This window comes from Stegostoma tigrinum, chromosome 6, assembly GCF_030684315.1.
Source record: "Stegostoma tigrinum isolate sSteTig4 chromosome 6, sSteTig4.hap1, whole genome shotgun sequence".
In the NCBI taxonomy this organism is placed as follows: domain Eukaryota; kingdom Metazoa; phylum Chordata; class Chondrichthyes; order Orectolobiformes; family Stegostomatidae; genus Stegostoma; species Stegostoma tigrinum.
In genome coordinates, this window is record NC_081359.1 from 17252319 (window position 1) to 17277441 (window position 25123).

The window sequence follows — 25123 nt, forward strand, 5'->3', positions numbered from 1 at the left end:
GAAATATCTATTAGTAGGGAGCATGCATTTAAGGTAAAGGGCAAAGTTCAAAGGAGATGTGAGGGACAAGTTTTTTTTTACAGAGAGCATGGGGGGAGTCTGGAACATGCTGCCGTGGTTGGGTGGTCGAGGCAGATACTACAGGGGCATTTAAGGGACTATTTAGATAAGCGCATAAATGTTTAAGGAATGGAGGGATATGGACCAAGGGCAAGCAGAAGGAATTAGTTTAATTTGGTGCCCTGTTTGGTGCAACGTTCCTGTTCTGTGTTAAATAGAGGGCTTGTCCACCCTGTCAGGTATATGGCATGGCACTTTCTTCCCACAAAGACGAGAGGAGTTCTCCTCATTGTCCTGACCGGGATTTATTCCTCAAGCGGATCTTCTGATTGTTACCATGGGAGCCTGGTGAGCACAAACTGGCAGCCATGTTTCCTACTTTTCAACAGTGGCTTTGCTTCAAAAAAGTACGTCATTATCTGAACAGCACTTTGGGATGTTCAGCCGTTGTGAAGTAGAGACATCAATCTTTCTTTAAGCCTGTCAGCCCATTCAGTAAGATCATAGTTGATCTTGAATCTCAACCCCACCCATTTGCAATGTCACCATATCCCCTGATTTCTTTAATATTTAAAAGTCTGACCTAAGTTGTGGATATGTTGACTGACTGAATATCCACGTGGTTTAGATATATCCACTTCAGACACTAATCCTACTTTTTATTTGGATATTTTTAAAGCCACAATCAGCAATTTCAGTTTCAGGTTATATTTTGCACCTTTTGTGATTACTCAAGTATCTTCTGTTCAGTTATTTAATTGATTTGTACTTAATGTTATTTTGTTAAAAAGATTTAGACTTGTATGTCTGTGGATTGTGAGAATTATAAAATGGAAGACTTAGACAATTGCTGGGTTCCAAAGATTACCATGTGACTTGCTGGAACTCAGAATCAGAAGATCAAAGATAAACCTTTGAGGAGAAGATAAGCCCAAGTTGTAAAGATATAAAGGGTGGGGTTTTATTACTGGACAAATGGACATTGAAAAATCCTAAGGTTCTGTGCTGTTCATTGTTTAACAACAGCCTCTGGACAGACGAACTGTGTTTGTTTCAGGGCAAACCTAGATGGGGCACATGATGGAAAGGAGCTCTCATTAAGTATGTGTAAGTCTTGAAGTTTCAAACATGGGGGTTCTTGACTTTTTCCCAGCTGAACCCTCAAACTGGTCAGCATAACCTTTTTGCTTTAGCACTGACAGCAAATCAAACAAACTGAAAAGACAACCTCTTCTATCTTCTGCCATCAAATATTTTCTCTGCAGGAGCAATGTTCGTTTTTTGCTTATTCCTTCCTATCGATAATACCTCTGTAATGCTGTGTGTCAATGCATGAATGTGTATGTATTTGGGATAAAGGGGACTATAGTTTCAGCTCTGCATAGTGGCTTAGTTGATAACCAGTTTTGCCCCCCCAATTGCAGAATACTTTGTGCCTTTTAATAGATGTTATTCTTTAATTCATTGAATAAATCTGGTGAAAGTCTCTTTTTTTGTTCTAGGTTACAGTAATAGAGAAGCTGACAGTTTTGGTGATTAAATGAGGTACTTTCAATCTGGCTTGTTGAGTGGCAGAGCTTGATTTCTGTAGACTTCAGACTACAGAACTCTGATGTAGTCCTCCCATCAGAGTTGTAACAGTGTTTGGGAACTTAGTGTGGGAATACTGGACATGGACAATGTGCGATTGAACACAGAGAAATGGCAGTAATTGGTAAAAAGACAGACACCAGGATTTTTGAAATAAAATTTAAAGTAGCATTGGAAGGAGCTAAAACATTTTTAAAGATGGGGAGGTTTCCCTTACTGGCTTACAAGATTAACTAAAGTTAGACTTACTGAATTGGCAAAGGAATTGAAGGTGGGATTTTCTGCAAAAGTTGAGAAGGCAAAGACGAGTGAGTACGAGCACAGTATTTGGGGAGTAGTCAGTAATTCAAATTCAGTGTGATTGAGTTATAGTTAAAGCAGCTTGAGGGTGGAAAAGAAATGAAGCAGCTTGAAATACAAAAGGAAATTAAAAACTGGAGAACCGAACTTCAGAAGAAAGTAAGAGAGCATTTCAGAAACTGGAACTAGAATTGCAAAGGGAAATAACAGGCATGGGACACAGACTACTGGATTTAAAAGGCTGCATTTTAAATTTTGTAAAAGCCTCATGCGGCCTTTCAGAATCTTCCTCTGGACAAAGATATAAATTTTCCTCCTGAAAATAAATTGGATTTATAGAATATATATATCAGTTCATTGTATAAGATGCACCCAGAACATGTCTTCATGTCAGGAACCATGATAGTTGGACTTGTTCAAGAATTACTCATGGATAGGGTTGACTTAGCCCTAGATCATAACTTGGTGGGAATCAAAGTTACAGCTTCATTCACAATCATGGGTGTTTTACTTGGACAAGTCTTTAGAAAGATGAAGGGGCATTCTGGGAAGCATAGCACTTGAGACAGAGCTTTGTTTTAATGTTTCCTGCAGAAGTCAGCATCCTTTTGCGGTACTTCCTCAGTATTGCACTTTTGTCATAGTCGTAGTGTCAGACAGCATGGACACAGACTTATCAGTCCAACCAGTCCACACTGAACATTGTCCCAAACTAAACTAGCTCCACCTGCCTGCTCCTAGCCCATATCCCTCCAAACCTTTTCTCATTCGAGTATTTATCATGTCTTTTAATTGTTGTATTTGTACCCACACCCACAATTTCCACACACAAATCACGCTCTGTCAAAATATGTCCCCCGCTCCTGTCTTTTTTTTAATCTCTCTCCTGACATTAAAAATATACTTTCTAGTCTTGAAATCCCCCATCCCAGAGAAAAGGACAACTACTGTTAACTGCTTAAAATAATGAGAGGTATCGACAAATTTCTATAAAGTCACGTCTCAACCTTCTATGCTCCAGTGAGAAAAGTGCCAGCCTACCTTTATAATGCAAACCTTCCATGCCTGGCAACATTCTGGGAAATCTGTTCTGAGCCCTCTCCAGCTTCATACTATCCTTCCTCTAACTGGGTGACCAGAACTGGACCCAGTATTCCAGAAGACGTCTCACCAATGTCCTGTACAACCTCCAATATGCGAAGGACTGAGCAGTGAAGGCAAGCATGCCAAACACATTTTTTAAACCACCTTCAAAGGATTATTTACCCGAACCCCTAGGTCCCTCTATTGTCCAAGGGCTTGTGTGGAACTCTAACCCTTGTAAATCAGAGTTGAGAGAGACTTCTTCAGCCACAGCAGAAACTCACCCGAACCACGTGAAAATGTGCAGGTAAATATGCAGTGTATCTTTAGTATGGCTTCATTCATTACTCAGTTGAACATACATTGCAGCATTACATGGTTGTTAAGAGGGAGTTAAAATTACACTTGCATCAATGCACTAAAGTAGACAGCTGCCCCTTGAAGGAGATTTGCCGCCCTGCAGAGAGCTTAAGTGTGATTGTGGTCACAATTTAGATCAGCCTGAGCTGTTACCATGGTAATGTTTGATGGTATCACCGAATCCCAAACTGTGTCTGTAATAGAAGCTGTATCCATGAACACCAAGGTACAGAGCACAACAAATGAAAACACACCCATATATCTATATTTTAAGAATTATACTTGTTTGTCTTCAAAAAGCTAATTAAACCAGTTAATGAATTCACTACTTTTCTGCAAGAAATAAATGCAATTCTCCTTGATTTTTATCCCACGGATCATGACATTAATACTATCTCCGTTGCAATTAGAGAATATAATGTATGTCAGGATAGATGTATGATCCCACTACATAGGAAATAGAAGGAGGAGGAGGCCATTCACGGCCTCAAACTTGCTGTAACATTCCACAAAATTATGGCTGACCCTCTACCTCAGCTCGACATTCCTGCTCTACCTCCACATCTTTTAATTCCTGTTGTCACCTTTTGTGAATCTTTTTAAACAATGAAGCATCCACAACAGTTTGGGGTGGCAAATTTCCAAGACTTACAGCACTGTGAAGACATTCCTCCTTCTCATCCTCCTCCATTCGGTCTTAAATGGCTGATTCCTTCCTCCTTTTTAATGTGGAGTTGGGGAAGTGTGAACATCAGCCCAGATCTGTTTCTGCTACCATTAGATCCTGGAGTCAAGTCAAACCATAAACCTCTCTAAACTGTGTTTAGAAACAATCAGCAACATCAACTATAGGAACAGAATTTTCAGTCTTGAGATAATAAGTCTGGTGTTCAGTGTTCTCAAAGATGACCATTGGAACTTGCCTTGACTGATGGTAAAACCCAGTGACAGCACTTTGACGTTCTGTGTTGTCAGATAATCTCTCACTATCCCCACAAAAATCTGAAGTGTCAACTGAGATTAAGTCACTGGAATGGATCCTGAAATTGGTATTGAGTCATTTTCCCTTGAAAATATGTTATTAATAATCAACTTTGTGTTATGTTTGCACTTTGGTATCTAATTAAACAAATTCTTAACTCACCCAGCTTCCAATCTTCACCATCTCAGTTTTTGAAAACCTGCAGCCAAAGATTTTTATGTTCTCCCTCAATATTCTACACTTTCTGAAATCTTCTAATCTGGATTAAAGCATGAAATATCGCTTAACCACCAAGGAAATTCCACAAAGGATTGATTCAACCATTTGGATCAGGTTGCTTAAGTTTTTGTTAAAAAGTCATTCTTCCTTGAATTTGCAAAACGACACACGTTAATTTGTTTTGCTTAGAAATATTGATTAATTCCAGCTTGTCTGAACCTTCTGCCAGTGTTTAGCATTTCATGCCATATGTAGTTTAACCACTACATCCAAGTCAAATGGCTTATAATTTTCCTGCAAACCAAAATCTTTCAAGTTGAATAAATTCACTCCCCACTGTGAAAAATCTTGAATTATAATGTTATCATGGGTTAGCATTTCTGCAATAATTGAAAGAAACTAAAAGCAAACAATATCTGCCATTTTCAGAAAATAACTTACATTTTTTGCAAATTCACTAAAGAACATTTAAACGTAAACTTTGCAAAGCCTAATAATATGCATTTTTTTAAAAAAGAGCTGAGTATTCAGGACAGTAACACATAACATGTTAAGGCCAGAGAGGTGCTAGCAGTGACTCCTGCAAGGATTCTCGGAATGGCAGCAGGGTGTCAGCTGCAGCGATGACAGAATGGGGAGTTACAGCTGCAGTAGGCCTGATATGTAGACTTTAGGCTGTGCTGGTGTTGGTGCCCGGAGTGGGGGTCCTGGCTGCAGTAGGCTCCGAGCATGGACCTCGCAGAAGTCTTGGAATTGTGTTTGGGACTACGGCCAACGAAGACAAAATCTCCTTAAATACGAGATAACAAGGTGTGGAGCTGGATGAACACAGCAGGCCGAGCAGGAAAGCTGGTAGATGTGGAAAGGGTCTAGGCCCAAAACGTCAGCTTTTCTGTTCCTAAGATGCTGCTTGACCTGCTGTGTTCATCCAGCTCCACACCTTGTTATCTCGGATTCTCCAGTATCTGCAGTTCCTATTATCTCTCCTTTTAAATACTTTATTTACTCTTTTGTACCTCAAAATGGGACCGGATTGTGGCGACAGAACATGTTTCACTGTTATCTCCCTGGATGTATGTGACAATAAATCGTTCACTCATTCAGTGAGGGATGCTGAATGTTGAATGAACCAGAACAAATGAGAAAACTAAAAGTGGGATACAAGCTAGGCAATAGTGACCATAATACAATACTGTTTGAGATAGTGATTGAAAAGGTTGTAAGTTCAATGAAAACAAAGGTAACTGAAGAGGCTGAAAATAGAACCTTGGAAAATAAAATGAGCAACAATACTGGAAAGTAACAAAGAACAACATGGAAATATTTGCTATGATGTTCAGTCTGCAGTAAAAATATGTTCCATTAAAAGGAAAAATGAAACCAGTGAGACTGCATCGACAAACAATATCATTTGGGAACAACTGTGGGTTCTGAATAAGGCATATATTAAGTGCACAGTAAGGAGAGGAGTTCATTGTAGGAGAGGATATTAACAGACTAGGAACTAAATTAAAAAAACAATCTGGATGGTAAGGAGAAAATGTTAAATCATTGAACATAAAACAATATTTTAAAATATATTATAGGCACATCAATAAGAAAATAAAGCTATGATGAGAGTGTGGACCATTAAGGGATGGGTTAATAACATGGGTAACTATAGAGGAATGACAAATATTAAGCAATAATTTCATTCATATTTAATAGGAGATGGAACAAGTGAATATGATATTGAATCATTCATTTCATCATTGAATAAATGCAATTAAGATAAGAAAAATGGGATGTATTGAATAAACTAAACAAACTCAAGGAGGATAAAACCCCTGATACCACTCACATGCGTCAAAATATTAAGGGACATAATAACAGAGGCATTGATAGACACACTTAGTAATCCATTGGGAAAAGGTACAGCCCCAAAGACTGTAAATAGCTAATACAATTCCTATAATTTAAAAAAGGGGCCTGAATGTGTTAAAGGAATTATAGATAAGTTAGCTTTGAAAAATAACAGACTAAAGGATTTACTTGAAAAGTATCTAGAAATAAGAAATACAGCAATGTACTTAGCAGGGATTCAAAATGGAAAGTCTTGATTGCCTAACCATATAGAAGTTTTTGAGGAGGTACGAGAGAGAGTAAACAATGGTGATGGAGATGCAATTTATCTTGATTTCTCAAAAGGCCTTCAATAAGGTGTAGGCTATTGGGCTATATAGGCTATATTACGCTAATGAATAAGGTCAAACAAAGAGAATGGATTACCAGCTGACTTAAAGACAGAAAGCAGAGAGTGGAAGGTAAAGGTGGGTAGTTATTCAAAGTGGTTCCATGGGGTGGTGATATTTCAAAGATCTGTGGTGTTCACAATTTACTTTAACAATTAACAAACCATTACATTAGGAAAATAATAATTTAAAATTTTTTAGACAGCACCTAATTGGAATAGTCAAAATTGAAGCAGACTGCAACAAATTACAGGTGGACCCTAATAGAATGGACAAACTGGCTATTGAAAATAAGTTTAAATCAAAAGAGATTGATTCAGCAGTTCGTTTATCCAAATTAATTAAATACAGTCCAAGTGGTTTTTATTTGACCAAAGATCCTTAGACTGTTTTAACATAGTCAGGGGAAAAAGTTAGGACAGGTCCACAGGTTAAGGTACTGAACTGGAGCAGGGCCAATTTTGGGACCATTAGGCAGGATCTAGTAGAGGTCGATTGGTTGAGTCTGTTTTGGGGGGGGAAAAGGGAATGACTGGCAAATAGGAGGCTTTTAAAAGTGTGATATCAAGAGTCCAGGGACTGTATGTCCCTGTTAGGCTGAAGGGACAAACTGGCAGGTTTAAGGATCCCTGGCTGACAAGGGATATTGAGGCTTTGGCCAGGAAAAAAGAAGGCGTACGTTGGGTTTAAGCTTTCAGGCTCAAGTGAATCCCCAGATGACTACAAAAAGTGTAGGAGCACACTTCAGAGGGAAATCAGAGGAGCAAAAAGAGGGTATGAGATGGACCTGGCAGATAAGGTTAAGGATAATCCCAAGAGGTTCTATAGCTATATTAAGAGTAAAAGGATGGCTAGGGAGCAAATATGTCCCCTTAAAAATCAGCATAGTCATCTATTTGTGGAGCCACAGGAGATGAGGGAGATTTTTATTGAATATTTCTCCTCAGTATTTACTGAGGACAGAATCATAGATGCTGAGGAGATAAGGGAAACAAGTGGGGAAGTTTTGGATTGCATTTGCAGCCTTAAAGTGCATTAAGGTGGATAAATCCCCAGGGCCTGATCAAGTCCATCCTCAGATTTCGTGGAGGGCTAAGGGAGAAATTACAGAGGCCCTTGTAAAGATTTTTGCTTCATCTTTAGCCGCTGGTGAAGTTCCAGAAGACTGGAGGGTGGCTAATGTTGTTCCGTTGTTTAAGAAATGTAGCAAAGACAAGCCAGGGAACTACAGGCCAGACAGCCTGACATCAGTGGCAGGCAAGTGCTTGGAGACAGGATCAACCAACATTTGGATAGGCAAGGTCTGATTGGTGATAGTCAACATGGATTTGTGCTCAGAAGTCATGTCTGACAAAGCCTTTAGAGTTTTTCGAAGAGGTTACTAGAAGATAGATGAGGGTAGGGCAGTGGATGTTGTCTATATGGACTTTAATGAGGCCTTTGATAAGTGAAATCTTTAGCAAACAGGGTTAAGGAAAATCTCAAAGCCTTTCATTCATACATAAGGAGCAAGAGGGTAACTAGAGGAAGTGTTGGCCTACTCAAGGAAAAAGGAGGGAAGTTATGCGAGGAGTCAGAGAAAATGAGTGAGATTCTTAATGAGTACTTTGCGTTGGTATTCACTGAGGAGAGGGACATGATGGATGTTGAGGTTAGGGATAGATGTTTGATTACTTTGGGTCAAGTCAGCATAAAGAGGGGGGAAGTGTTAGGTATTCTAAAAGGCATTAGGGTGGACAAGTCCCCATGTCCAGATGGGATCTATCCCAGGTTGCTGAGGGAAGCAAGAGAAGAAATAGCTGGGGCCTTAACAGGTATCTTTGCAGCATCCTTGAGCATGAGTGAATTGCTAATGTTGTCCCCTTGTTTAAGAAAGGTAGCAAGGATAATCCAGGAAATTATAGACTGGTGAGCCTGATGTCAGTGGTGGGGAAGCTGCTGGAGAAGATACTGAGGGATAGGATCTATTCCCATTTGAAAGAAAATGGGCTTATTTGTGATAGGCAGCATGGTTTTGTGCAGGGAAGGTCATGTCTTACCAACTTGATAGAATTCTTTGAGGAAGTGATGATAGATGGTTGAGGGAAGGGCTGTAGATGTCATATACATGAATTTTAGAAAAGCATTTGATAAGGTTCCCCATGGTAGGCTGATGGAGAAAGTGAAGTCGCATGGGGTCCAGGGTGTACTCACTAGATGGATAGAGAACTGGCTGGGCAACAGGAGACAGAGTTGTAGTGGAAAGGAGTTTCTCAAAATGGAGAACTGTGACCAGTGGTGTTCCACAGGGATCTGTGTCGGGACCACTGTTGTTTGTGATATACATAAATGATCTGGAGGAAGGTATAGATGGTCTGATTAGCAAGTTTGCAGATGACACTAAGTTTGGTGGAGTAGCAGATGGTGAAGGGGACTGTCGGAGAATGCAGCAGAATATAGATAGATTGGAGTGTTGGGTGGAGAAATGACAGATGGAGTTCAATCCAGGCCAATGCGAGGTGCTGTTTTTTAGAAATTTCAATTCAAGAGCGAACTATACAGTAAATGGAAGAGCCCTGGGGAAAATTGATGCACAGAGAGATCTGGGTGTTCAGTCCATTGTTCCCTGAAGGTGGTAATGCAGGTCAATAGAGTGGTCACAAAGGCATATGGCATGCTTTCATTCATTGGACGGGGTGTTGAGTACAAGAGTTGGCAGGTCATGTTACTCTCTTGTATAGACTTTGGTTCGGCCACATTTGGAACACTGCGTACATTTCTGGTCGTCACATTACCAAAAAGACGTGGATGCTTTGGAGAGGGTGCAGAGGAGGTTCATCAGGATGTTGCCTGGTATGGAGGGTGCTAGCTATGAAAGAGGTTGAGTGGATTAGGATTATTTACATTAGAAAGACAGAGGTTGAGAGGGGACCTGATTGAGGTCTACAAAATCATGTGAGGTACAGACAGGGTGGATAGCAAGAAGCTTTTTCCCAGAGTGGGGGACTCGATTACTAGGGGTCACGATTTCAAGGTGAGAGGGGAAAAGTTTAAGGGAGATATGCGTGGAAAGTTCTTTACGCAGAGTGGTGGGTGCCTGGAACGCATTACCAGCAGAGGTGGTAGGGGCGGGCATTATACTGCATTTAAAATATATCTAGACAGGTACATGAATGGGCAGGGAGCAGAAGGATATAGATCCTTGGACAATAGGCGACAGGTTTAGAGAGAGGATTTGGATCGTTACAGGCTTGGAGGGCGGAAGAGCCTGTTCCTGTGCTGTAATTTTCTTTGTTCTTTGTCCTGCATGGCAGGCTTGTCATGAATGTTGGGTCACATGGGATCCGGGGGATCTAGCTAACTGGATTCAAATCGGCTCAATGGTCAGAAGCAGAGGGTGATGGTTGAAGATTGTTTCTCAGACTGAAGGCCTGTGGCTAGTGGTTTGCCACAAGGGTCAGTGCTGGGACCTTTATTATTTGTTATTTACATAATTGATCTGGATGTGAATGTACAATGCATGATTAGTAAGTTTGTGAATGATACAAAATTAGGAGGTATCATTGGCAAAGAAGGTTATCAAAAATTACAGTGGATCTTGATCAGATGGGGAAGGGGGCTGAGGATTGGCAAATGCAACTCAATACAGGTAAGTGTATTGCACTTTGGAAAGTCAAACCAAGGTAGGATTTATACAGTAAATGGTAAGGTCCTGAGCAGTGTTGTGGGATAGAGGGACCTAGGAGTCCAAATATATAGTTTGTTGAAAGCAGTGTCACAGCTAGACAGAGTGGTGAAGAAGGCAGTTAACATGTTGGCCTTCATTGATTGAGGTATTGAGTACAAGACGTTATGTTCCAGTTGTATAAGTCATTTGGCGAGGCCACTTGTGGAGTATTGTGTACAGTTTTAGTCACCCTGTTATAGGAAAGACATAGTTAAACTGGAAAGTACGCAAACAAGATTTATGAGAATGTTGCCAGGACCAGTAGGCCTGCGTTAAAGGGAGAGGCTGGCCAGGATAAGACTTTATTCCTTGGAATGTAGGAGAATGAGCAGTGACCTTTATTGAGGTGCATAAAATCATGAGGGGCAATAGGTAGGATGAATGCACATTGTCTTTTCCCAAGAATGGGGAAATCGAAACCTAGAGGGCAGAGGTTTAAGCTGCGAGGGCAAAGATTTAAGGACCTGAGGTGCAACTTCTTCATGCAGAGAGTGGTGTGTTTATGGAATGGGCTGCCAGAGAAAATGGTTGAGGCAGGTGCAATAGCAACATTTTAAGAATATTTGGATAGGTACATGGATGCAAAGAGTTTAGTGGGCTATGGACTGAATGCAGGCAGTTGGAACTAGCTGAGTGAGCACCATGGACCAGCGTGGGCCAAAGGGCCTGTTTCCATGCTGTAACACAGACTAAGAGACTGGAACCAATTTAATCTGTAAAGGTTCCCCGGTATAGGTTCCCAGTCTAGCTGAGGTCTTATGCAAACTTAAGTGTTGGAGTCCAGGGCGAATTTTGTTAAAGATTGATTGATTCTGTGATCACTGAAATGGCCATGAAAGTATTGACCTCCACTGGAACTGGCTGACCGTTTAACCAGGGGTTTATTTTGAATGTAATAAAATGTGAGGCTGGATGAACACAGCAGGCCAAGCAGCATCTCAGGAGCACAAAAGCTGACGTTTCGGGCCTAGACCCTTCATCAGAGAGGGGGATGGGGGGAGGGAAATGGAATAAATAGGGAGAGAGGGGGAGGCGGACCGAAGATGGAGAGTAAAGAAGATAGGTGGAGAGGGTGTAGGTGGGGAGGTAGGGAGGGGATAGGTCAGTCCAGGGAAGACGGACAGGTCAAGGAGGTGGGATGAGGTTAGTAGGTAGCTGGGGGTGCGGCTTGGGGTGGGAGGAAGGGATGGGTGAGAGGAAGAACCGGTTAGGGAGGCAGAGACAGGTTGGACTGGTTTTGGGATGCAGTGGGTGGGGGGGAAGAGCTGGGCTGGTTGTGTGGTGCAGTGGGGGGAGGGGATGAACTGGGCTGGTTTAGGGATGTAGTGGGGGAAGGGGAGATTTTGAAACTGGTGAAGTCCACATTGATACCATATGGCTGCAGGGTTCCCAGGCGGAATATGAGTTGCTGTTCCTGCAACCTTCGGGTGGCATCATTGTGGCAGTGCAGGAGGCCCATGATGGACATGTCATCAAGAGAATGGGAGGGGGAGTGGAAATGGTTTGCGACTGGGAGGTGCAGTTGTTTGTTGCGAACTGAGCGGAGGTGTTCTGCAAAGCGGTCCCCAAGCCTCCGCTTGGTTTCCCCAATGTAGAGGATGCCGCACCGGGTACAGTGGATGCAGTATACCACATTGGCAGATGTGCAGGTGAACCTCTGCTTAATGTGGAATGTCATCTTGGGGCCTGGGATGGGGGTGAGGGAGGAGGTGTGGGGACAAGTGTAGCATTTCCTGCGGTTGCAGGGGAAGGTGCCGGGTGTGGTGGGGTTGGAGGGCAGTGTGGAGCGAACAAGGGAGTCACGGAGAGAGTGGTCTCTCCGGAAAGCAGACAGGGGAGGGGATGGAAAAATGTCTTGGGTGGTGGGGTCGGATTGTAAATGGCGGAAGTGTCGGAGGATAATGCGTTGTATCCGGAGGTTGGTAGGGTGGTGTGTGAGAACGAGGGGGATCCTCTTGGGGCGGTTGTGGCGGGGGCGGGGTGTGAGGGATGTGTCGCGGGAGATGCGGGAGACGCGGTCAAGGGCGTTCTCAATCACCGTGGGGGGAAAGTTGCGGTCCTTAAAGAACTTGGACATCTGGGATGTGCGGGAGTGGAATGTCTTATCGTGGGAGCAGATGCGGCGGAGGCGGAGGAATTGGGAATAGGGGATGGAATTTTTGCAGGAGGGTGGGTGGGAGGAGGTGTATTCTAGGTAGCTGTGGGAGTCGGTGGGCTTGAAATGGACATCAGTTACAAGCTGGTTGCCTGAGATGGAGACTGAGAGGTCCAGGAAGGTGAGGGATGTGCTGGAGATGGCCCAGGTGAACTGAAGGTTGGGGTGGAAGGTGTTGGTGAAGTGGATGAACTGTTCGAGCTCCTCTGGGGAGCAAGAGGCGGCGCCGATACAGTCATCAATGTACCGGAGGAAGAGGTGGGGTTTGGGGCCTGTGTAGGTGCGGAAGATGGACTGTTCCACGTAACCTACAAAGAGGCAGGCATAGCTGGGGCCCATGGCCACCCCCTTGGTCTGTAGGAAGTGGGAGGAGTCAAAAGAGAAGTTGTTGAGTGTGAGGACGAGTTCCGCTAGGCGGATGAGAGTGTCGGTGGAGGGGGCCTGGTCGGGCCTGCGGGACAGGAAGAAGCGGAGGGCCTTGAGGCCATCTCCATGCGGAATGCAGGTGTACAGGGACTGGACGTCCATGGTGAATATGAGGTGTTGGGGGCCAGGGAATTGGAAGTCCTGGAGGAGGTGGAGGGCGTGGGTGGTGTCACGGACATAGGTGGGGAGTTCCTGGACTAAAGGGGAGAAAATGGAGTCCAGATAGGTGGAGATGAGTTCGGTGGGGCAGGAGCAGGCTGAGACGATGGGTCGACCGGGGCAGGCAGGTTTGTGGATTTTGGGAAGGAGATAGAAACGGGCCGTGTGGGGTTGGGGAACAATGAGGTTGGAGGCTGTGGGTGGGAGGTCCCCTGAGGTGATGAGGTCATGAATGGTGTTGGAGATGATGGTTTGGTGCTCGGGTGTGGGGTCATGATCGAGGAGGTGGTAGGAGGTGGTGTCGGAGAGTTGGCGTCTGGCCTCGGCGATGTAGAGGTCAGTACGCCATACTACCACTGCGCCACCCTTGTCTGCGGGTTTGATGGTGAGGTTGGGGTTGGAGCGGAGGGAGCGGAGGGCTGCCCGTTCTGCGGGGGAGAGGTTGGAGTGGGTGAGAGGGGTGGAGAGGTTGAGGCGGTTGATGTCTCGACGGCAGTTGGAGATGAAGAGGTCGAGGGAGGGTAGGAGGCCTGGGGGTGGTGTCCAGGAGGAGGACTTGTGTTGGAAGCGGGTGAAGGGGTCAGTGGAAGGAGGGTTGGGTTCCCGGTTGAAGAAGTAGGCATGCAGGCGAAGACGGCGGAAAAACTGCTCTATGTCCGACCGTGACTGGTATTCGTTGATGTGTGGTTGTAGGGGGACAAAGGTGAGCCCCTTGCTTAGGACTGACCGTTCGTCCTCAGTCAGGCAACCAGCTTGTAACTGATGTCCATTTCAAGCCCACCGACTCCCACAGCTACCTAGAATACACCTCCTCCCACCCACCCTCCTGCAAAAATTCCATCCCCTATTCCCAATTCCTCCGCCTCCGCCGCATCTGCTCCCACGATAAGACATTCCACTCCCGCACATCCCAGATGTCCAAGTTCTTTAAGGACCGCAACTTTCCCCCCACGGTGATTGAGAACGCCCTTGACCGCGTCTCCCGCATCTCCCGCGACACATCCCTCACACCCCGCCCCCGCCACAACCGCCCCAAGAGGATCCCCCTCGTTCTCACACACCACCCTACCAACTTCCGGATACAACGCATTATCCTGCGACACTTCCGCCATTTACAATCCGACCCCACCACCCAAGACATTTTTCCATCCCCTCCCCTGTCTGCTTTCCGGAGAGACCACTCTCTCCGTGACTCCCTTGTTCGCTCCACACTGCCCTCCAACCCCACCACACCCGGCACCTTCCCCTGCAACCGCAGGAAGTGCTACACTTGTCCCCACACCTCCTCCCTCACCCCCATCCCAGGCCCCAAGATGACATTCCACATTAAGCAGAGGTTCACCTGCACATCTGCCAATGTGGTATACTGCATCCACTGTACCCGGTGCGGCTTCCTCTACATTGGGGAAACCAAGCGGAGGCTTGGGGACCGCTTTGCAGAACACCTCCGCTCAGTTCGCAACAAACAACTGCACCTCCCAGTCGCAAACCATTTCCACTCCCCCTCCCATTCTCTTGATGACATGTCCATCATGGGCCTCCTGCACTGCCACAATGATGCCACCCGAAGGTTGCAGGAACAGCAACTCATATTCTGCCTGGGAACCCTGCAGCCATATGGTATCAATGTGGACTTCACCAGTTTCAAAATCTCCCCTTCCCCCACTGCATCCCTAAACCAGCCCAGTTCATCCCCTCCCCCCACTGCACCACACAACCAGCCCAGCTCTTCCCCCCCACCCACTGCATCCCAAAACCAGCCCAACCTGTCTCTGCCTCCCTAACCGGTTCTTCCTCTCACCCATCCCTTCCTCCCACCCCAAGCCGCACCCCCAGCTACCTACTAACCTCATCCCACCTCCTTGACCTGTCCGTCTTCCCTGGACTGACCTATCCCCTCCCTACCTCCCCACCTACACCCTCTCCACCTATCTTCTTTACTCTCCATCTTCGGTCCGCCTCCCCCTCTCTCCCTATTTATTCCAGTTCCCTCCCCCCATCCCCCTCTCTGATGAAGGGTCTAGGCCCGAAACGTCAGCTTTTGTGCTCCTGAGATGCTGCTTGGCCTGCTGTGTTCATCCAGCCTCACATTTTATTATCTTGGAATCTCCAGCATCTGCAGTTCCCATTATCTCAGTTTATTTTGAATGGTTCTGATTTGGATGTTGCTATGCAACTTAACTGTTCCAAACCAGATTTAGGTGGACTTTCCAGGATATGCACTCTCCTGGATACTGACTTATGAGTTTTCTTATTATACTTAGGTTGAGTTGGACTCTTTTATTTTGTGGTTTTGCTGTGGGCTGTTGTAGAGCCCCTCTTTCAGGATATGTCCTGAGTATGGCTATGTAATTGCCTTCACTCAAGTGGTGTTCCCCAAGCTCAGTCAGACTGGCAAGGGTATCTACTTCCATTGGAATATCTTGCAACTTGGATGCTCCACTCGCTGCATTTTCCAATGACAACGCCAACTGTTGTGCCTGTTTGAAGCCCAGTTGAGTTTCAGCTAGCAGATGCTTTTGCATGGTTACATCATTAATCCCACATACCACCTCGTCTCCTCTGTATCTCATTAAGGGTTAAACCAAAGTCCTATGCCTCTGCCAGTTGTCTTAACCTAGTCAAAAATCCCAACTCAGATTCACTTTGTTCTTGAAATGCCAGGTAAGACTGGTAGCATCTCAGAATTAGAGAAGGTTTGGGGTCATAACTAAATCCATCAACTCTTGAAAGGTTTTAGAATGTGGTGCCTTGGTTAGGCTCCTAATAACTGAAAAAGCTGCATGTCCACAAGCTGTGAGAATTATTTGTTGCTTTTCATCTGCTCCAATGTTATTTGCCCAGAAAAAAAGACACATTCTTTTCCCCTACTGAGCCCAGTCTTCGGCAGCAGGATTGAACAAGACAAACTTCCGAAATGACATGATAGCAGAAATGTTTACCCCAACACAAAAAAGACAATTGTGAGTGACTTTCTTCAGGAACATGCTTTTATTCTCATTGGCACTGAAATAACTCCATAGCTATTCTGTCACTAAATCACCCTTCATTTACATGTGGAAGGTCCGTGACACTGGCCCAGCTCTCTCAAAGCCAGCTCTCAAGAGTGTCTGACACTCCTCTTTTTAATCTGTCAGCCAGGGCTTTTTGATTGAACCAGATTAACAGGCCCAAACAGGGGACTCATTTTCCATGAGGTCCACATGGCTGAGATCATTACAATCACTACAGTGACAGCAGAAAGTGAAATATCAGGAAAGATCATTTCAGTTTGGAGGTGGGGGATGTGTGTGAAACAACAGAAACTGGATAGAGGGAGAAATGAGTGGGACTTACAACAAGGATAAAGAGATGCCTAGAGCCCCTTATGGTCTACAGCTACATTTGAATAGATGCATCAAGCTGAGGGGCTTCAGTTCTGTGGAGATACAAAAGTAACAAGTGATTGTTCTTAGAATGGGGAAGGTTAGGAGCATTTTGATAGGAATGTTCAATTCATGAACAGATTAGACAAAGTAAACCTATTTCAATTGGCATAAGGGATGGTAGCAGAGGATACAGATTTAAGGCGGCTGGCAAGAAAACAGGCAACAAAAGCATATTTTTACAAAATAAACACTGCAAATTGTCAGTTGCAATGCACTGCCTCAAAGAGTGGAGGAATCAAATTCAGTACCATATGGAAATTAGTTAAATATTTGAATTGGGAAAAGTGCAGAAGAGTGGGACTAATTGATTAGTTCTTTAAATGAAATGCAACGATCCAAAGAGCTCCTCTCATCTGCATCATTTTAAATTGAATACATTTATGCTATCCTGAGACCATGAAAGGGTAACATGATTTCACCCAATCTCCCACTTTGACAAAGACTGCTAACTTTCCAATTATGGCTGCAGGAATATAAATGGTGTCACAGCTCTGTTCAGGCTGACCATTTGGAAATGCCTATTAGCAGACAGCTTGCAATGTTTAAAATGAAACAAAGAACTGCAGATGCTGGAAATCTAAAAAATAGAAATTGCTGGAAAAACTTAGGACTGTGGAGAGCCAATGTTTCAGGTCTAGGCCCTTCATCAGTTCTCCCAAAAATGGGGGGAGAAAGGAAATAGATATGCTGCAAGGCAGCATTTATTGGATAAATAAAGGTCACTTTTCTTAAAAGATTAAACTTATGTAGTCAATCCATACGTAAACGTTTTCATCAAGTCATCATGTTTCCTTTGTATTCTTCTGTATTTTATCAGTTGTAACAAATTAAATGAAAGGAAATGCTCATAGGTTTTGCAAATCAAATGTTGAACATAATGCTATAGCTACCATTAATATTAGATAATCAGATATAAAGTCAAAGTGAAATTCAAGAGAACTGCCTTTACCTGGACAGTGATGAGAATCTGGAACACTCAGCCAAACGAAGTGATTGAGCGGAATAGCATTTAATGGAAGTTGAATAAATAGAAGGGATAAAAGAAGGATATACTGATAGAGTCACACAAAATAAGTGGGAAGAAGCTTGTGTGGTACATAAACGAGTTGGGCAGAAAAGCCTGTTTCTGTGATGTAAATTCAATGTAATCCTTCATCAATGTTTTAACTTTATTGACAGAAATGGCTTGAGGAACATATTTAATCATTCTGTGTAAGGGAAGAGTTGAATCTGCTTATTACTGCTATTTTCATCTCCCACTTTGGCTAACTCAAGGAATATTGTAAAATGTAAGCATGCAACATATTCAATTAATTCACTTTGTGGTGTTCATTAATGCAAATTTGTGAGTGTGCTCATTACATTACCAGTAAGGAGAGCTACACCAGAGAGATCATACAGACAGAACTAATGCTAATACAGGCACATCAAACTTGTTAAACTGCAGGGAGTTGAATTGCAAAAGACTTGATGTGAATCCTTCTTATAATTTGATCAATTTAAAAAAAAGCAAAGCAGTTTCAATCCTTGACATTGTAATATCTACTGGTCATCACAAATAATCAATTTTTTTATTTAAGTAAAAATTCAGTTAAATCAAATGTGACATGTAACAGTCTGTTAAGTGCAAGAAAATACTGTGCAGATGCACAAAAAGAATGCAAGTGAATGTGTCATTGATCAAAAATTAATGAACCTCAGATATAAAGAATCGCAACATTAGAAAATATCGACATAAAAGGCTTGCTAGGCAGCACGCCAGAGCAGAAAAGACAATTAAGTGGCTTCAGGATACAAAAGAGGCAAAAATGTCACATCTAGGAAATACATGCAATAAATTAGAATGCTTCATGGAATTTTTATGTTTTGTATTGCAGCTATTTACTTCATTTCAGGTTATTTTAATTGGTCAATGCTGCTGTTTGTTCTCCACATAAACTTGTGTGTTAACTACTTTGTTTCAGTCGGTTGGCATATCCTTCCAGGTCTTTTCCCTCATTATTTTTATCAAGTTTTCTCAAATATATTTATACTATATGCCTTAATCATTCAGATGGAACACATTCCAAGTAGAACCATGAGTAGCAGGAATCAGCCATTTAACCTATACACTCTGCTATTTCATAATGATCATGGTTGACCCGATTGTAGCCTTAACTCCACTTCCCTGGCAGACACCATAACACATGTTGAAAATCATAAATCATTCATGAAAAGCATTAACATCCTGATTAACATTTCTACAAAATTTTAGAAAACATATTGGAATCTAATTTCTGTTACTGGCCAAGTCAAAATGGTCACATAATGGACAGGTTTGCCAATTTGATAATCTACAGTAAGCCTTTTTAAAGCTATTAAGCTAGTGTAACCTTGCATAAGATAATAAGAAAACCACTTTCTGCCTATTTTGCAATCACCAATCAGTCACAATCATGGATTCTTGCAAAATCAACTGCAGTAATAGATCCAGCATATCCATCAATCATAACATTCTATGCAAACGGTAGCAAGGAGGGAATAGGGGGGTCATTCATCCCCTTGAATTGTTCAGTTAGACCATGTCCGATTTGCATCTTAATTCCATCTACCTGCTTTGACTTCAGTGCCCCTAGTAACCTTATCTAACAAGGTCTGTTTAAAAGTATAATTATTATATTCTCAATGGTGGATACAATTCAAGCGTCAAGTACAGCCTAGGATATATTTTGTTAAATGTATGGATAAATGCTGTTGTTTTCGGTCAGGCTGAGAGGTGGGAAGTGGGCAACTTCAAACCATTAGTTTAATGGAGGTATGGTGTTAATACTTAGAAGAATTTGTATTGAAACATCAAGTCATATCAGAAAAATTGCAATTTAATTGACATACAATATATGTATGTATCTAACCTTTACTAGGTGATCTGCTATCATGGTACTTCTTGCTCAATCAAATTCAGTACCATATGAGCACCAATCCCTCATATACTGCAGCTCAAAAACAAACACTGTAACCCAATTATTCTCGGGTCAGTCCTTTTTAATCGGCGGCACGCCAGTTTGCCCTCTGGAGAAATTGCAGTAACTTCACAGCTGAAATATTGACACACTCTTTTCTGGATGTCACTTTTAAATTCTTTAAGAGTATTATTTTTGCTCATTATTTCAAGCACCTCTTCATTTGTCTTGTGCTTTGTTTATAAAATTTTAGGCATAAGACTTTACATCTACATTTCAAAGGCATCTATTTTCCTCCAATAATCTTAATTATTTGAGGTATACAGAAAAGTGCATAGAACATAGCACTGAATTTTCCTTTTCTTCTTTATAGTTTGAATATTCTTCATTCTTATAGAATAATACAAACCATAAGAAAATCTTTTGGAACATTTCTCCTCCTTTAAAGAGCTATGCAGTTACAGTAAGTCCCCTCTTAAAATTAGCCAAGTTAACATTATTTTGCTTTAATGCTGTTAATAGAAGTGGCATATTTGATTGAGAGTTCCACATACATGTTTGCTCAACTTCGTGTGACTCGCTCCTCACATCTCCTCGTACATTTGCTCCTGCATTCAGTCCTGATTTCTCCTTGCCCTTACCCTCGGACATGCTTCACAATCCCTTCCACACTGTTCACATTCTCTATTCTTATTTTTAAAAAGTTTGTGTCCATTTCTGTCATAGTTCATGTTGAGAACTCAGCAGAGTTGTGTGGCAAAAGTTGCATGTGCACTGACCAGCTTCTAACACTAGATGGAGCATGGTCAATTAAAATTACACAGTTGAATTTTAACAATTATTTGCAGAACATAAATTTATTAGGTATAGAAATACAATGTAAATGTATGGTGTGGATTATTGTATTTTTTGAATGCAGACATTTTGGAAAGGCACACCATTTCAATTTGGTTTAAAGTTTTTTTTGTTGATAAAAGGTCCTTAAGCACATAAAATCATTAAATATAATAAAAACATTGAAAAGTTATTTTAATTTACAAGTTACCTGAAGTAGCAGTGCAGTACTTCAATGTGTACATTACTTTTTGGAAGTGATGAATGCCCATTAGACACCACATGCAGTTAGATCATGGATTTCTATGGGAATCCATCATTCACTGAAAGAAGGAACACAACCAAAGTGTGGACTTTCTGTAGTCCCACTTACGTGCACTTTTACCTCTTCAAACATTTATCCAACTCCCACTTCTTTCATCCACCCCGCAACCTCACTGATTTACTTCTGGTTACCTTTCTAACTTCACCACATTTACCATCTTCTCTTATTATGTGTCCTAAGTAAACAAATTTGTCTATATTTGTTCTAATGTGAAACATTCAGTTCAATCTTCATTCTGGTTTGTTCCAATATATTTGTAACTACCACTGTTTTATTGCAAACACCAGCATCATGTAAAATTCTCAAGACTGGTGTGATTTTGTGGATTATTATTTTAAAAGCTTTAATTAGCGTGATAGGATACTGAAAAAGTAGCAATACTATTTCCATGACAATTCTTGGGCCTACAAATTGCTTTTTTTAAAAAAAAATCTGTAAGGTGTTTGTTATGGCTCAACTCTCTGGATCATGAGGTTTTGGGTTCAAGTTCCACTCCAAGATTTGACACAAAAACAAAAGATTGTACTCCAGTGCAGAACTAAGGGAGCACTGCAACATCAGAGTACCATATTTCAGATGAGAAGTTAAATCAAGGACCTGTCTGCTTGCTTGTGTAGATAAAATATCCTACAGAACTATTTCCATGGACAGGCAGGAAATTATCCCAAACTACAAATACCTATAATTCAATAATTGCATAGATGTAAAATGTACTAAGATTCCTATTCATTGTGAAAACTGCTACATGAATGCAAGTTTTTCTTTTACCCCTATAATCAATAGTGCATGAAAAATTTATTTTTACACAAGATTTATTGAAAAACAGATTGCTCACCTGCAAATTGAATGATTCAGAGGCACACAGCAAAATGTCATCCCAACGGAATAAAAAAATACAGTATTCAATGACCAATCATCCCAATAAAGAAAAGCAGCCCAATACATTCCTTCACAATCATAATAAATATTTAAAGTTTGGCAGTGTTTCTAGTTACAGAAAACAGAAACAATTTTTAATATAAGTAAATAAGTGTTCAAATGATCATCATAAAATCAACAAAATAGGCCTATTAGCATCAAAGTTAAACCTCCAATTAATGTAAGATATTTCCTTTACATTCACTAGTGTATTATGTAGATACAAAGAAAACAAGCATGGGAAATGGTCATTTCTCTATTTTCCTCCTCTTTCCTTCCCATCTTCTCCAGCATTCACCAGCCTCCTGTCTTCTCCAGTATGCTACTCTTCCTACACTTTACTATCCAATTTATATGTCTGCATTTTTTAAAAATAGTTTTTAAAGCTTCTTTCTGCATTGCAGGGTGATGCGGCAAGACTGAAGTTTTTGCCAAGCGAAGAGAGAATTATGCAAGTGACACTAAAAAACTATAGTAGGAAAATATCAAGAGACAAATTTCCATCAGGCGAGCCAACTAACTCAACATGGGTAAAATAAAACAAGAATAACAATCTTTTTTGAGAATTGATGAGATAGAAAATAAGTGCTGCAGCTGACAAAGCCAGTCAGGAAATTCTGTGGATGTAAGCTTTTAATAATCTATTTTAGGCCAAATTGGATTTACATATATTTTTCATTCTGTTCTAGTGACAGATTAACCATTCTCAAGGCAATGTTGCCGCTTCTTAAACAGATCATTGCCAGCTTCGTCGTAGCAATGAATTATTTCCTGCCACTAAATTAAACTTGGAATGTCAATTTATGAATAATAACCCATTCACGTGAAGATTTCCCCCTCTGCTGTCATAATAGGAGGCAATAAAAATATCAACACCTCATGAAAAGGCGGCAAAAAGGAAGAAGTGAAAAGAAACTCCTTAATTGCTTGCATAACAACAGTATTGTTTCTTAATAAATAATGAGAGTAGAAAAATGGAGAAAGCAACAAGTAACCAAATGCATTTTAATCAGAAACCAAGTCTTTTTGGCTTATTGCACTGAGTTTTTGTTATCTTAAAACGTACAGGTCTTTTGAAGATTTTTATTTCAGTAGACAGTGTATACCACAATTTACAGAAACATTATTGTCACAAATACCTTTGTTGCAACTGTGCAAATCTAGTTATAAAATATAATGGAAATTTTAAACAAATCCCAATGTTAAAAAGCAAACAGGACAGATTTTTGTTCAAAATGAACAAGTGTGCATTCATTTCAAAATGATTTATATCCCAACAAGTTTTAGTTAAAAAATATAAACTTGGTGCCAGTATTTTGTACAATAGCTCTTCTGATTTAACCAGACTCTTCCGTGTGCAAGACATCAAATCAACTTGGTAAACAAAAGTTCTGTCAAAAAAACGTACACTTCTCCAGAAAGATAGTTCTTTCAATCCACCTTGACAACACTGTAAATCTTGGTCACAAACCAAAAACATGCGATGTACCCAATAGTTCCTGAAAGAAAATGTGGAGCTTGTAAAACCAAAATCAGCGATATTCAGATCCATTAAAGGCACTTCACTTAAATGACTTTTTAAGTCTGAAAAACCCTGTGATATCATTTTTCATGGTCCTCAACAGCCATGATGTTTTACCAGCTCAATGTCTATGATACCTGCTACCACCCTAGCTGTGAATCAGACAGATCTATATTGCAGCTACTGGCATTCTGCCTGCTGAGGCTGACCAATGACCTGGAATGCAACAGGAAAGCCAGTGCCTTCAGCAAGTAAATCTCTGACTTAACAGCAGGATACCACCAGAAACTACTGCGCTGAACAATTTTCTAATCTGTCTTTTCCTCTTAGTTGCATAAGCATATGTAGAGTATTTATGACACAGATTCGTGCACTGTCAACCACAGGAGTGGAATTACAGATTTATCTTGTAGAATTCCATAACCCTAAGGCCCTAAGCAATGTGTTCATTTCTGAATGGAAAAAATTTCCCTCATCTACTGGATGATCAAACACATTTCGGGAATAACATGAGATCAAGAGATGTCTTGTAATCTGAGCTACAAGTGAAATAGGAAATGTCATTTCTGTCTTTGCATTTTTGTAATATAGAAAATGCAGTTGCCAATTTGCACATAGTAAGTTCATAAAACATCAGCAAGATGACAGATTAATTGGTTTTCATGTTGGTTATCAGATAAATATTAGGCAGGCCATCAGAGATACTTTCCCTATATTTTTTATCAACACCATGTGTTACATTCACCTGTGCGAGAACATCGAGGCCCAATTTAATTTCTTGTCCAAAAGACAGGATTTCTGACTGCGCAACACCCCCTGAGTATCACACTCTAGTTTCAGCCGAGAATTTGTGCTCATCAATCTTCAAACTTAGCCAAGAAGAATGTGATCAACTGACCCATGGCTGATATTGTCTTGCTTTGACATAAAATATAGTTCTCAACAGGTAATGTGTAGGCAGCCTTGTATAAAGTCAAACTACAGAACTCCTGAACAAAGTAAAACAGGAGTTCCATTACAGAGGGAAACTGACTAAATATTTTATTCAAAAAAGGATCAGCAAGGATATTCAAAGGAATGATAACTGTGCGCTAAGTCAGTTCTACTTTGAAATCCAATTGAGGCTGTTAACATTGTTGCATTTTTCTCATACTAAAGCATTGTAATTACTTCTCAATTATGTTCTATTCAGACAAACCTTTGCATCAGAGCTGGGTGTGTTGAAAAACCTTTCTGGAGATGGAATTAAATGAAACAGAGCTAGGATGTTTACATGGTCACCACCCCATCACAGGTTTTTGTTTCAACATCACTTCAGACTTGAACACATACTCCAGACTGATGCTTCCCAGAGAAATACAGAGGGACTGCTGCATCATTAGATGTAGTATATTTCAGACAAGATGTTAATCCAAGACCTGATCTGTTCTCTTAAGTCGGAGTAAAAAATCTCATGTCACAATTTTAAAAAGCAGCACTGACTTCTTGGGCATTATCGATTTCTCATCCAACATCATTAAGATAGTTATCTGATCATTTTCACGTAGCTACCAAACAAGTATTTTTGTAGCATTGAGTAAAGCACTTTGGGGCAACATGAGGTTGTGAAAGATATGATAGAAATGAAAATCTCTTTTTTGTTTTCTTACATATTAATTTTAAGTTCCACAACATTTGTCAATGGTAAAATTGACAATGACCCAAACAAACAAAATTCTTCACAGAGCTTTGGATAACTGTAACAATATAATACACTCCGAAGCATATTATTCTTGTAGGTATTCAAATTTTGCATGCGATATTCAGTGTTTATCTCAGGAACGAAGACAATGTTTCCAAGAAACAAAGAGTAAGCACAAATAAAAGACTATGACATTCAATAAATG

At 41.3% G+C, this 25123-nt stretch overlaps 1 protein-coding gene across 4 annotated transcripts in view; it reads right to left on the reverse strand.

The window, feature by feature from the left end:
* Positions 1-21591: 21591 nt before the first annotated feature.
* tm9sf2 (transmembrane 9 superfamily member 2) overlaps positions 21592-25123 on the reverse strand; it is a 52868-nt gene continuing 49336 nt past the window's right edge. For all 4 annotated transcript variants that reach the window (XM_048533096.2, XM_048533097.2, XM_059646463.1 and 1 more), the window contains one exon: positions 21592-23214. In XM_048533096.2, the coding sequence (XP_048389053.1) occupies positions 23147-23214 (68 nt within the window). In that variant the 3' untranslated portion in view covers positions 21592-23146. The remainder of the gene's footprint in view (positions 23215-25123) is intronic.